The 13575-nt window shown below is 51.8% G+C and overlaps 1 protein-coding gene across 1 annotated transcript; it reads right to left on the bottom strand.

Annotated features, from left to right (window-relative positions):
- Positions 1-441: 441 nt before the first annotated feature.
- CACNG6 (calcium voltage-gated channel auxiliary subunit gamma 6) lies at positions 442-13054 on the bottom strand. Its single transcript, XM_037045614.1, has 4 exons — positions 11556-13054; positions 7012-7086; positions 5439-5576; positions 442-1002 (listed from the first exon to the last, which is right to left on the bottom strand). Exons 1-4 carry the CDS (start codon positions 11881-11883, stop codon positions 764-766), a joined length of 780 nt encoding a protein of 259 aa, XP_036901509.1. The 5' UTR covers positions 11884-13054; the 3' UTR covers positions 442-763.
- Positions 13055-13575: the final 521 nt, after the last annotated feature.

The following is a 13575-nucleotide window of genomic DNA, read 5'->3' as shown; positions in this document are numbered from 1 at the left end:
TTTTGTTTCTAAGTATAAACAAATAAAAAATTGAAATAAAAAATTAAAATAAAAGATTTTTTTCCCTGAAAGTTTGGACAAAAAAACATGAGTGTGCATTATACATGGCAAAATATGGTACTTTTGGAAAGGACCCATTCAACCCATCACAACATGTGTGTTCTAGATTTTAGGATTCCCACCACTCTCTATGGGTTCACTGACATATGGCTTAGGGGCCAGTGTTTCTGGGGAACAAAGGGGTGACTTTTCTCTATCCAAGAACGCACAATCACGTTACAAAGGGACTCCAAAGCAAAGCTGTTAAATTTCCAAACCTTTAATTCCCAAATCAGACCTCACTGTGGTCAGACCCAGACATTCTCCCCCCACTCCCACCTCCCCTATTTCTACACATTTCAAAGTAGCCAGAAGAAGACTCTCCCACAGTCTGAAAAAGGAACAGGCCCAATTCCCTCCCAACACCCCCTGACTTCATTTCCCCACCTCTAGTTACCCCATCAGGTCCCCAGCAACCTTCCCTGGGGACCCTCGTTTGCAAAATGCCTCTACCCACCCCACCCCTAAGCGACCCAAATCCAGCCACTGAGGAAAACGTATTTACAGAGGGAAGAGATGAGGGCATGAGAGATGGGTCTGTGCAAACAATTTGGGCCCCAGTGCAAGGCAAATGGTTTCTCCAAGACGTGAGGCAAAAGATTTTGACGGGACAGGGGTTAAAAAAGAAGGATTTTAGGAGCTTAGAGGAAGCGCAAGGGTGGCCCTAGGTGGCCCTGTGCCCCTGCTTGGGACAGAGTGAGCCCCAGGGCCAGGGTGGCAGGGTGAGCAGGAGAAAGCAGAGGCCCCCCAGCAGCAGGACGAGGCTGGCCCCCACGCCACAACCCAGAGACCAGGAGTACTCGTAGGCCAGGGCCGGGGCCGGGGGAGGCTCTGGGCTGACACTCCGCAAAAGGGCTTGCACGGAATGCCGGAACACCTCCAGGCTGACCAGGAGCAGCAGGCCTGTGGGGGGAGAGGAGAGACGTGGTGCTCGGGGGACCCCCAGCTTGGGTCTCCCTATCTCCTCCGATGCCCCGCCCCCCCCACCCCCGCCACATGCCTCTCAAACAAGAAAGCTGGGGGACTCCCAAGCACTCTCTCACTCATTCATTCAACACCTATCACTTCCGAAACACCTATTACAGAGCAGATGCAATTTTGGAAGCTGGAGAGAAAGAAGAAACAATAACTGTTGGAGACAGAAAGTGGAGTGGTGGGTCCCAGGGCTGGGAGAGGGGAGTGGGAGTGGGTGAGTGTTTAATGGGGACAGAGTTTCAGCTGGGGAAGGTTAAAAGGTCCTGAAGATGGATGGCGGTGATGTCCGCACAACAGTGTAAATGTAAGTAATGACTTAGAAATGGCTCAAATGGTCAATTTTATGTTATGTATATTTTGCTGCTTTAAAAAAAAGAAAAAAAAGATAGAAAAGTCAAGCCCAGGAATCCAGAATCACAAAAGTCAAATTAAGATGCCATCAAGACTTTTGTAAGGCCCTGGCTGGTGTAGCTTAGTGGATTGAGCTTGGGCCTGCAAACCACATGATCGCAGTTTGATTCCCAGTCAGGGCACATGCCTGGGTTGCAGACCAGTTCCCAGCAGGGGGCGCTCGAGAGGCAACCGTACATTGATGTTTCTCTCCTTCTGTCCTTCCCTTCCCCTCTGTAGATAAGGAAATAAAATCTTTAAAAAAAAGACTTTTGTAAAGGGATTGTGGAATCTAAAATAGTCAACTTGAAGAAGCATAGAGTCGAATGATCGTTGCCAAGGGCTGAGGGTGGGGGAAATAAGGAAACATTGGTTAAAATAGTCAATGTTTCAGTTATACAGGGTGAGTAAGTGCTGGAGATTTAATGTACATCATGGGGATTGTAGACAATGATACTGTGTTGTCTATTTCAGTTTGCTAAGAAAATATATAGGTCTTACTGTCCGCACCATACTAAAAAAATAAATAAATAAGGGAACCATGTTGAGGTAATGGATGTGTCCACTAGTTTGATTGAGGTGCTTCTTTCATGATGTATATATGTATATCAAAACGTCACATTGTATGCCTTACATATACCCAATTTCTACTTGTCAATCACATGCTAGTAAAGCTGAAAAAAATAGTGATGGTGGATCACAAAACAAAAAAAAAAGAGGCAGTCAAGGTCCTGGCCAGGTAGCAGTCAAGGTCCTGGCCTGGTCCGTTGGTTAGAGCATCACCCTGATATACCATGGCTGTGGGTTTGATCCCCAGCCAGGGCACATACAAGCAATAACCACTGAATACAGAAATAAGCAGAACAACAAACCAATGTCCCGCTCTCTCTCCCTCTCTCCCTTCCTCTCTTTCTCTAAAATCAATACTTTTTTTTTAAGTTTAAAAAGAAAAGAAAGGCAATCAAGCTGTAATGGAAAAAAACATAAGGAACAAGACAAAGACCCTGACTTCATGGAGCTTTTATTCTATTTGGAGGAGACAGGAGGTAAACAATGCCTGCGGGAGACAATGAGGAAAGAGAATATGCAAAAAATGTATGCATAACGTATACATTTTAAGTGTCAAGAAGGAAGCAGGCAGGTGTGACGGGAATAGTGACAGAGACCTGAAACTCAGCTTCCGCCAACGGCAGCCCTTCAGAAATGGCGACTTTACCTGCCAGACCTTCTGGTTTTTCAAGAAGAGCTAACATTTCTAAACGATTATGACTTTTATGGGAATTCACCCAAACTTCCAACGCTGGCTCAGAGAAATCTTTAGACACTGCCCGACGAGCAAAGCCCATTAAGGTCCATCGCTGGCCTGCCAGCTGCCAGGTTGCAGCCTCCAAAGTAAACACAGGCGGAGACGAGATAATTTCAGAGAGTGAGACAGGGTGGAAGGAGATAAAAACAGGGTGATGGGAAGGGGCGTGGCGTCCAGGGGTGGAGCCAGGACTTTAAATAGTATTACCAGGAAAAGCCATTTCAGCCGAGAACCAAACAAAGAATAAAAAGAAGCCAGCCATGCACAAAATTAAGCAACGGCTGTTCCTGAGCGGAAGGAGCGACTGGTGTGAAGGCCCGTGGTGGGATGGAGTGTAGTGTGTTTGAGGGAACGAAGTGTTGGTGTGGCCAGAGCAGGCGGTGGGGAGGAGTAAAGTGGGGGGCAATGGGAGTGCAGAGGTTGGGCAGGGGTCAGACCACACGGGACCATCTGACAGTCATCCATGGTCATGGATCTTGGCTGCCTCCCCTCTCAGACGCTGGGGGCTGGCCCCAACCTCGGGTCCTGACCCTCCTTCCTCTTTGCCCACCGATTCCCCTATGTTTGTTTGTTTTTTTTAAGAGAGTGTTCTTTTTCTTCTAAGATTTTATTTATTTATCTTTTAGAGGGGAAGGGAAGGAGAGAGGGAGAGAAACATCAATGTATGGTTGCCTTTCGTGCGTCCCCTGCTGGGAGTTGGCCTGCAGGGAACTGGCCTGCAACCCAGGCATGTGCCCTGACTGGGAATCGAACCGCGATTGTGTGGTTTGCAGGCCTGCGCTCAATCCACTGAGCTACACCAGCCAGGGCCCCCCATGGTTTTTAATCAGGGGCCAGGAGAATGTAGCCTGGAGTCTGTGCACTATGGGCTGAAATGCCTCTCTCCAGCCTTTAATGGCCCAGTGCAGCTCAGCATTAGGACACTGAATATGGAAAAAACAGCTAGATGAGGAGGAGACACTGTCCAGTCTCCTTCACTCTCTTGTTCGTTCATGTATCCTCTTACCAGATTTTTCCTTTCTTCTTTTTTTAAAATTTTTTTAAATAATTTTTTAAGATTATTTATTTATTTATTTACCTTTAGAGGGGAAGGGGAGAGGGAGAGAAACATCAGTGTATGGCTGCCCCCCCCCCCCCCGCCGTGCGTCCCCCGCTGGGAGTTGGCCCACAGGGAACCAGCCTGCAACCCAGGCATGCGCCCCGACCAGGAATCGAACCGCGATCCCCTGGTTCGCAGGCCTGCGCTCAATCCACCAAGCCACACCAGCCAGGGCCTTTTTTTTTAATTTTTAAAAAAGATTTTATTTATTTACTTTTACACACAGGGGAAGGGAGGGAGAAGGAGAGGGAGAGAAACATCAATGGGTGGTTGCCTCTCATGCACCCTACTGGGGACCTGACCCACAACCAAAGCATATGCCCTGACTGAGAATTGAACCAGTGACCCTTTGATTTACAGGCCGGCACTCAACCACTGAACCACACTCGCCAAGGTTCTTTTTATTTATTTTTTGTTCCACTTATTTATGCACCCATTGGTTGACTTTTGTATGTGCCCTGACAGGAATTGAACCTGCAACATTGGTGTACCAGGTTGATGCTCCAACCAACTGAGCCACCCAGCCAGGGCCATTTAACAGACCTTAATTGAGCTCTCATTATAAAATATATACATGACTTTTATATATATGAAATACACACACACACACACACACACACATACAAAGGCCCTGTCCTCCTGGGGCTTCATCCCAGAAGGACAGATGGACAATAATTAGGCAGATGTATTGTGGGCTGACTTGCATCCTCCCCCAAGTTCATGTGTTAGGGTCCAGTGCCTTGGAATGTGGTTGTATTTAGAGATGGGGTCTTCAAAGAAATGAATTAAAAGGAAGCCACTCGGGTGGGCTCTAATCCAATATGGCAGCTGCCCATAGGAGAAGAGATTAGGACACAGACCCACACAGAGGGATGACCGTGTGAGGACATGGAGAAATGCACCATCTACAAGCCAAGGAGAGAGGCCTCAGGAGGAATCAGCCCTGCTGACACCTTGAACTTGGACTTTCAGCCTCAAGTTTATGTCGCCCAGTCTGTGGTGCTTTGTTACGGCAGCCATAACAAACAACTGCTTATGTAATTAATAATCTTTCTGTCCACATTAGAAAACACTGGACCCAATGGGAACTGTATACCACAAGATGTAGCACGTTTTTGGGACCCTCAGCTCCAAGAATGCAATAGTCCTTACACACCCTACGTCCAAATCTAAAAGAGAGTTTGGAGACCTTCCAATTCCCAGCCAACGACAGAGCTTAGAACTCTCATATTTGAGCCTACTATAGCCCTCATTCCCCACGGCACGCAACAGTGTTTGGAGCCATCTCCACCTCCCAGCATGCAACAGCGCTTGGAGACCCTACCTCCCATTAAGCAACTGCACTTGGAGGTCCCTCATCCCAGCATGCAGCAGTACTTAGATACCCAACTTGCCAGCATGCAAGAGTTCTTGGAGACCATACCGCCCAGCATGCAATAGTGCCTGGAGATCCCGCCTCCCAGCATGCAACGGCACTTGGGGAATCGTAGCTCCCCAGCACGCAACAGTGCCTGGAGACCCCACCTCCCTGCATGCAGTTTCCTCAGTCTCCAGGCTCTCAGCCCTCACCTGAGAGGCCGAAGCAGACAGCCCCAACTCGGAGCAGGAACTCCGCGCCTTTGCTGAGCACCATGATGATGCAGAGGCACCCCAGGGCCATGACCACCAGGCCCACCACCGCTATCACGGCAGCTGCCAGGCTCACCTCTGCGAGGAGGGAAGGGGAAGAAGCAGAGAACACGGGATGGAGGGAGTGGGAAGAACTCCCTGAGAGACACCCAGAACCAGAAAAAAAAAAAAAAGGGAGATTCAAGACCAGAGAAGAATTTGCAAGTAGAAAATCATCCAGGCCAATAACTGACTGAGACTGTTGAAGGAACGAAGACTCAGCCAGGACCAGTTATTTGCCTAAGGTCCCAGAGCAAAGACAGCACAGAGCCAGAACCGGAAGGAGATGGGAACTACCAATAACTACTTAGGCTCTGGTCACCGTCTGTTCACAGGTGAGGAAACTGAGGTGGGGGGGGGGGGTGACAATAGAGGAGGCATGCTACAGTAGCATGATCCAAGTCCAAATTCTCCCTGGCCACTTCCCAGCTGGAAGATTCTGGGAAAGTCACAGAACCTCTCTGAGCCTCAGTTTTCTCCTCCAGAAAATCAGGACCAAAATCCCTACTGGGAAACAACAAAAAAAAGGCCTTTTGGATCAGGCTGTTGCAAAGACTAGAAACCACAGGTGTACAGTGCCCAGTGTGGCACTTGGCACCCAGCAGTCATTTTATACGTGTGCACCACGATTATTTTACCATCCCAGGGGAGCACGGTGACTTGTGCAAACTCACTGAACATCAAGACAAGAGAGAAAGGTGTAAGGAGCCAGGGTTTACTGAGGACCTACTGTGCGCTGGACACCACACTATGTGTATTAGCTGCATCATCTGACTAAATCAGATACGATTCACGACGGGATCCCAATTCTCTTACAGCTGTGGATATGGAGGTTCTGGGGTAAAGGTGAGGCTATCGTTAGAAGAGAAAGGGAAAAGTCTGAAGAGTTGACTGATCCAGGGTGGTTGCCACTAGCTCCCTGTGGCCTTTTCCTTTTAAATAGGTTGCAATGAAATAAAATTTTAAATCACTTCTCAGTTGCACCTGCCACACTCCAAGTACTCAGCAGCCACATGGGGCCAGTGGTTACCATACTGGTGAGCACAGGCACAGGACAGTTTCATTTTCACGGAAGGTTCTATAGGAACACCTGTTTTCTCATCAGGAAGCATGAGGTAAAGCCACTGCCCGCACGGTGTGACAAGGATGGAGATCTTATAAATGGAACATCGCGCACCATGCTTAGCACATGGTAGACGCATGTTCATGAGATGTTAATGTACCATCCACAGAGAGGGGCTGCGACTTGCCTGAAGTTGCACAGCATGTAGCAAAGGCAGAGCTGGGGTAGGCCCAGTGTTGGGCTCCAGGGAACCAAGACTTTATTGCCACCACCCTCCCAAAGGTGGGACCTCCCAAGGACACAGGAGCTGAGACCATCCTGGGCCAAAGCAGGGAAGAGCACAGGGTACCAAGAATGTCTCTAACATGGCATATTCCCATCACCAGTCCACCGCAGGGGGAAAGTTCTCACCTTTCTTTGTGGTTCTCTGGAAGATGCGTGCATTCTCGCCGGTGGTGAAGAATTTAAAGTAGGTGCAGTTGGCTTCTGCGGGAGCAGGAGAGAGAGAGAGAGGGAAGTGAGGACATCGAGGTCCCTCATAGGAGGTCAGGACTGGGTATGAAACATAGCTCACAGTAACCTAAACATAGGACATTAGCATCCCTGATAGACAGAAGAGGAAAATGATGCTCAGTGAAGCCACCTGCTGTCGCAGGCGACCCAGGAGCTGGGATTCCAATGCAGAGATTCGAGGTCCAGATCTGTGGCTTTGAGTGGGCTATTGACCTCTTGGGGACCTGTGAATCTTCCTCTATGAAATGAGATACTAGTCTCTTTCTTGACTCCATCATATGGATTTGTTGAGAGTCAAGTGGGATTAGAACTGGATAATCACTTTATTCAGCAAAGGATGTCAAGATCCAGGCAACGGAAGGCTAAGGGAAGAAATTCTCATCGCAAAAAGGATTCCTGGCTAGAATACATACACAAAGAAGTCCTGCAGATAGGCCAGAAAAGAGAGGTAACCCAATCAAAAATGGGCAAAGGATATGAATAGTCACCAATTCTTAGAAGAGGAAGCCTGGATGACTCACAAGTACGTGAAGGGATGCCCCACCTCGCCAGGGATCACAGAAACGCCACTCAAGTCAGCAGGGGAATGTCACTTAAGAGCAACTAGATTGGCAAACATTAAAAGGATAACGTCAAGCCCTGGAAGGATGAGAGGAAACAGCGGGGGGTGTGAACTGGTACAGGCATACTGTGTTTTATTATGCTTTGAAGATACTGTGTCTTCTTCAACATCAAGGTGAGACTTTCCACCAGCAAAAGAAAAAAATTACAACTCGCTGAAGGCTCAGATGATGGCTAACATTTTTTTAGCAATGGAGTCCTTTTAAATTAAGACATGATTTAAATTATGTCTTAGACATAATGCTATTGCACACTTATAGACTATAGTACAGTGTAAAGATACATTTTATATGTATGGGAAACCAACCATTTTGTGTGACTGGCTTCATTGCCATGGTCTGGAACAGAACCCGTAATCTCTTCAAGGCATGCCTGCGCTAATCTTTTTGGAAATCACGCTGACAGACTTTATGAAGTGTAGTGCATTTATACCTTATAACCAGCCATTTTACTTCTGGGGATGCATACCAACAAAAACTATATGCAGGAACATACATATTTACAATAACAGGGAGCCAGAAGATTAACAGAAAGCAACCTAGAGATATTCGAGAAACACAGTATTAAGAAAAATTTTTTTAAAAAACAGGAAAAATCTATGCCATGATATAATTTATGTAAATTAAAACACCTACAGGTGTAAAATAACACGACGTATTTTCCAAGTGGAAAGACATATCCATGGATACATAACAAGCCCATGAAAGAGATAAGTTGAGGCCTGGCTGGTGTGGCTCAGTGGATTGAGTGCAGGCCTGCAAACCACACGATCGCGGTTCGATTCCCAATCAGGGCACATGCCTGGGTTGCAGGCCAGTTCCATACATTGATGTTTCTCTCCTTCTCTCCTCTCTCTAAAGATAAATAAATAAAATTTTTTTAAAAAGAGATGAGTTGAAAAGAGATGAACCAAAGAATACCAATGTTCAATAGAGCAGAAGAAGGATCTTGCGAAAGCTGTTAACGACTTTGTGACAAATACTGAAGAGTATGATTCACCCACCTTTTTCTGAGATGAGTCCAAGAAACCCTAAACTTTAAAACAAACGAACAACTTTCCGAGCTGCATTTTGAAGCCAGAACCTCCTGCAGAATTCACCTCATTCTACTTTCTTATTCTACTCAGAGTTAGACTTGGAAAGGGAGGAGAGAGGTGGAGAACAAGAGTGGTGAAAGAAATACAAGAGGGGCCAGGTAGTCTGGGGAACAGGAAGGAACTTTCCAAACTGAAGGAGAACGCGCAGGTAGTATGTATATTGGACACTTAGGCAGCGCCCGGCGCTTGGCATGCATTAACTCATTCATCCACATAGCAATCTTGTCGGTACTTCCCATTGTCCCATTCTACAGAGGAGAACAATGAGAAGAGATACACTGAGTCAAGGGAGGCAGGACACTCCAGCTGGTGGCCTGAGGGAAGGAGGAGGACATGAGATGTCTCTTCAGAAGCAGGGACAGGCCTTCTGCTTCACGTGGCAGATCGGAGAACACCCTATTGTAGCAGTCAATGGGGGAACGTGGTCTACAGCCATGAGAGAACTGGGAAGTCCCCTCTAGCGGGTGTGGTGCCTCCTTCTGGGGCAATGTGAGGGGTCTGGCATCCCATTTTGGCTACTAATAATCTAAGACATCTTGTCTCTAACCCCAAAGGACAGCTCATTTGGAAAAGAATCGTTTATGGGTCACCCCTTTGCAGCCCCTTGGAATGCCCTTTGACAGGCAGTGGGATGTGTGGGGTATTTCTGAAATAATGAACGAGGTGCGATATCCCCCGAGTGAGAGGATGGTGATGGTCTTGTAATGAAACTGAAGTCCTTTCTGACCAATCGGAGGACAGCAAGAGCTGTGAGGGACCCCCCCCCATCATATGCAATGTGGTGGGCGGGACATCCCTTCCAGTGCTATGGGAACCTTTGGGACATCTTTGCTGACTAGTGATATTCGACATAGTGTAGTAGCTAAGAACAGAGATGACCAGGGTTCAACCCCACTGTGAGNCCCCCCCCCCCATCATATGCAATGTGGTGGGCGGGACATCCCTTCCAGTGCTAAGGGAACCTTTGGGACATCTTTGCTGACTAGTGAGATTCGACATAGTGTAGTAGCTAAGAACAGAGATGACCAGGGTTCAACCCCACTGTGAGAAGCCTGGGTGCATCGTCAGAGCCATTTGCACGCGAGGTACCCACAACAAAGCTGGACCCTACATGAACATCTAATATTCATAGTAACGGGGCATCCCATTTAACAAAAAGTTTGTGAAGCTCCCGCCTGAGGATCTGAGGGGCGGGGAGTAGCCCACCTGCCGAAGTGAAGTGTCTAATCTGGATGCTGAGTGGGTGGGTACCGCAGACAACAAGGGTGCTTTGCATCCCACTCTGCTACCAAGGCCTCGCTCAGCTCATCCTATTTGGGGTCCCATGGGTGTAGGATCCCACACCTGGGGAAGTAAAGGAGGAGGGAAGTCCCTGCGGAGCCCAGAGGGATGGGAGATCTTTGAGGGGGCATGGAAGTCCCAGGACAGCCTTTCGGAGAGTAAAGAGTGATGGAGATCCCTGTGGGTGATGAGGGGAGGCGGGTAGGTCTCCTCCAGTCAGCAGAGGTGGCATGAGACCTGATGGCCAAGGCAGGTGGGGTGTCCCCCCTGCTAAAAGCAAAGGGCATGCTGTGTCTACCCTGTCGGGAAGAGGGAGAGGCAGGGGGTGGCTCCCTGGCATAGTTAGGGGTGAAGAGCCACTCTGTGCAGAAGTGAGGGTGTGGGGTGTCTGTACGAGAAAATGAGCAGGGCGGGGGGGGGCATGGTCTGGGCATTTGGAGGTGAGAAGACGGGACACAAAGGAGATCTTTTCCCTGGAAACCAGGGACTGCCCTGGGGTGTTGGGAGGNCAAAGGGCATGCTGTGTCTACCCTGTCGGGAAGAGGGAGAGGCAGGGGGTGGCTCCCTGGCATAGTTAGGGGTGAAGAGCCACTCTGTGCAGAAGTGAGGGTGTGGGGTGTCTGTACGAGAAAATGAGCAGGGCGGGGGGGGGCACGGTCTGGGCATTTGGAGGTGAGAAGACGGGACACAAAGGAGATCCTTTCCCTGGAAACCAGGGACTGCCCTGGGGTGTTGGGAGGTGCGTGTGATAAGAACTCCATTTTGGTGAAATCAGTCCGTGGGAACAGGCATGGATTCTACCTGGGGATCAGGGTCAAGGTGGTCTGTCTCCCAGGGATGGGGGTGCAGGCCGTCTCGGGAGTGGGAAGAACAAGCTGACACGAAGAACCCAGACTCACTCTCTAGGAGCACAGGCTGTCCGAGGGGTGGGTGAGTGTGGGCGTTTCTGGGGGGCCCAGGCTATCTGAAGACACCAGCTGCGTCTGGAGTCACAGGCTGGGTGTCAGTACCTGGGCTAGGTGTGGGGGCACACGTTGTCTGTAAGCGCTCTCGGGGGATACAGGCTGGCCTGGGGACCCAGAAATGTCGGGGTTCTCAGGCTACACTTGGGGTGCCAGAGCTTTGGAGGTCCTAGGGTGGTCTGGGCCATTGGCTGGTCTAGGGGAATAGGCTGGCCTGGGGAACAAGCTAGTCTGGGGGTTCATGCTGGTCTTGGAGCACCCACTAGTTTGGGGTACAGACTTTCTCTCTCTTCAGAGTCTGTGCCTGGGGCAGAGGCCGCTGGGGAGCACAGGGCGATGTGGTTTCGGGCTGATCGCCAGGGTGCAAGCTTCCTCCCCGGGGCTCAGGTGCCCTGTCTCTGGGGCCCCGTTTTCTCCCTCTGGGGCTCTCTCGCTGTCTGGGGCCCGAGCCCGGGGGTGGGGGGGAGGGGGGGCGGCCTCACCTCCGGGCAGCTCCGCGGGGCCGCACGTCTCCCTGCCCGCGGGCACGTCCGCCTGCCACAGCCGCTTGGTGCACATCTTCCACAGCCCCAGGTGCGCGGCGTCGCACACGGCGCTGCCGTTGGTCTTGAAGGTGTTGAGCTCCACCCAGAACTCCGTGCCCACGGCCAGCACGGCCAGCGTGGCGCCCACCGCGGTCAGCAGCAGCACCAGCTTCACCTTCCCCTCCTGCTCCGGCGACAGGCCCGGGAGGCCCTGCCCGCGCCCCCGCCGCCCAGCCTCCGCCCGCCGCCGGTTCTCCTCTTGCATTAAGAAGTTGGACCACATCATCCTCCGATGTGGAGAAAGCTGAACTCAGAGGGCTGGGAGGGGGCGGGGGTGGGGGAGGCCTCGGGGCTTGAAGCGGGTGAGGCGCTGCTTCCACTGGACTATAAAAAAAGGAATTCCCCAATCTCCCGAGAACCTCACACGGGAAAGCCGAGGGTGCCTCTGGATCTCCGAGGAGGAAAAAAAAAAACCCACAAAAAAAAAAAAAAAAAAAAACGAGATCCGGCCGCCCCCGGGTGCTGGGGAACCTGCTCAGGTTCAGCAAAGGGCCTGGGGTGTCCGCAGAAACCCAGCCAAGAGGAGGGAACCCAGGGGAAAATCAAGGTCCCCTGAGGTCCGAGCTAGAACTTGGGTACCAAGGAGGAAGCCCAAGGGCTCCACAGGTAGGATGAGGGGGGGAGGGTGAGTGTCACCCGGAGCTCTGAGGGGCTGCTCCGGGTCCCCACTAGGCTCAGAGTGCGTGGTACCCAGGAACGGAAGCTGAGGTCCTCCGTGCGTTTGAAAGGAGGCCCCTCCTGGCTTCTTTGGGGCTCAGAGTCTGAGGAGGTAGGAGTCGGGTCCCCTCCGGGGTTTAGGAGGGAGATCCGAACTTCTTCTGGGTCTCACACGGGCAGGAGGCCGCCCCCAGCATTCACAGAAAGAAATAGCAGAGTCTTGGCTGGGGTTCAGAAAAGGGGGTGCTGGGGACCTGCTGGAATTCAGAGAACAGAGATAAAAAGGTCTGCACTGGGCCTGAGACAGGGGACTGATGGCTGAGGGACACAGCGGAGTCCAGAGAAGGGGGCTGAGGGCTCCCCCAGGGCTGGGGGGCGGGGACCTGGGGTCCCCGCTGGGGCTCAGATAGGCTGCGCTCTGCTCCGCGGCTCAGGAAATGGAAGACAAGGACCTCCCGCCGTTCCAACGGCAGCAGGGACCCCAAGGGACGCTGTGATCCCTCAGGATCACCGGGCTCTCCCTCCCCCGGGCTCCCAGGGCCTGCCCGGCCGGGACCGCTCCAGGCCTGGCACCAGGCCGGGCGCCTCCCGCAGGCCTCCCACCCCCGGCTCCTGGGCAGGGACCCCTCTCGCCCTCCTGCCTGGGCACCGCGCCGGCCCCAGCTCCGCGATCCTCCGAACGGTGGGCTCCGCAACCGCCTGCTGCCGAGCCGTGGGACCCGCGCTGCGCTCGCGGCGGCCTCGCCCCCGGGCGCCCACCCCCACCTTCCCGGCTATTTCGGGCTCGACCCGTAAATAACACCGGCACCTGTCGCCCGGCGCTAGTTGCCATAGGGATTCCGGGTATTTTAAGGGGACGAGGGGCGGGGGAGGGGCTGGGCTGGGTCCTGACCCGGCTGGAGCCTGAAGGGACATTTATTTCCTTAAGGGGCAAGGCTGGGAGCCGAGGGTCTGTTCCCCCAGGTGGCGAGAGAGGGGGAAGGACAGGGGGCCTAGATTTTTGGTCCCGCCTAGGCCCAGCTGGGAAGGCGAACTGCAGGTTCCGAGGGAGGAGGGGCCGGGCCGGGAGCCTCGGGTCCCTGAAGGAGGATGAGAAAAACCTGGGGACTCCAACTCTTGAGTGTTGGGTCAGAAGGAGGGGACCGAGAGCTCATTCTCCCGGGTCTGAGGGAGGAGGCGCTGGGGCCCAGAACTCGGCGGGAGGGTGAAAGGTCACGCCCAGGGAGAGGCTGGTGGCTGGGCGAGGCACGGGAATCAGAGC

Source organism: Sturnira hondurensis, unplaced genomic scaffold (assembly GCF_014824575.4).
Source record: "Sturnira hondurensis isolate 20B ecotype Veracruz unplaced genomic scaffold, ASM1482457v3 Scaffold0004386, whole genome shotgun sequence".
Taxonomy (NCBI): Eukaryota; Metazoa; Chordata; class Mammalia; order Chiroptera; family Phyllostomidae; genus Sturnira; species Sturnira hondurensis.
Note: the sequence above shows the minus strand (reverse complement) of the source record. Positions and strands in the feature narration are given on the sequence as shown.

Bases quoted from the DNA above. Each gene is read 5' to 3' on its own strand.
- CACNG6 (XM_037045614.1), bottom strand. From the start codon at position 11,883: ATGATGTGGTCCAACTTCTTAATGCAAGAGGAGAACCGGCGGCGGGCG. The intron at 7,087-11,555 runs GTGAGGCCGCCC...CTGCTCCCGCAG, and splicing joins CCCCGCGGAGCTGCCCGGAG to AAGCCAACTGCACCTACTTT. The intron at 5,577-7,011 runs GTGAGAACTTTC...CCCTCCTCGCAG, and splicing joins CCAGAGAACCACAAAGAAAG to AGGTGAGCCTGGCAGCTGCC.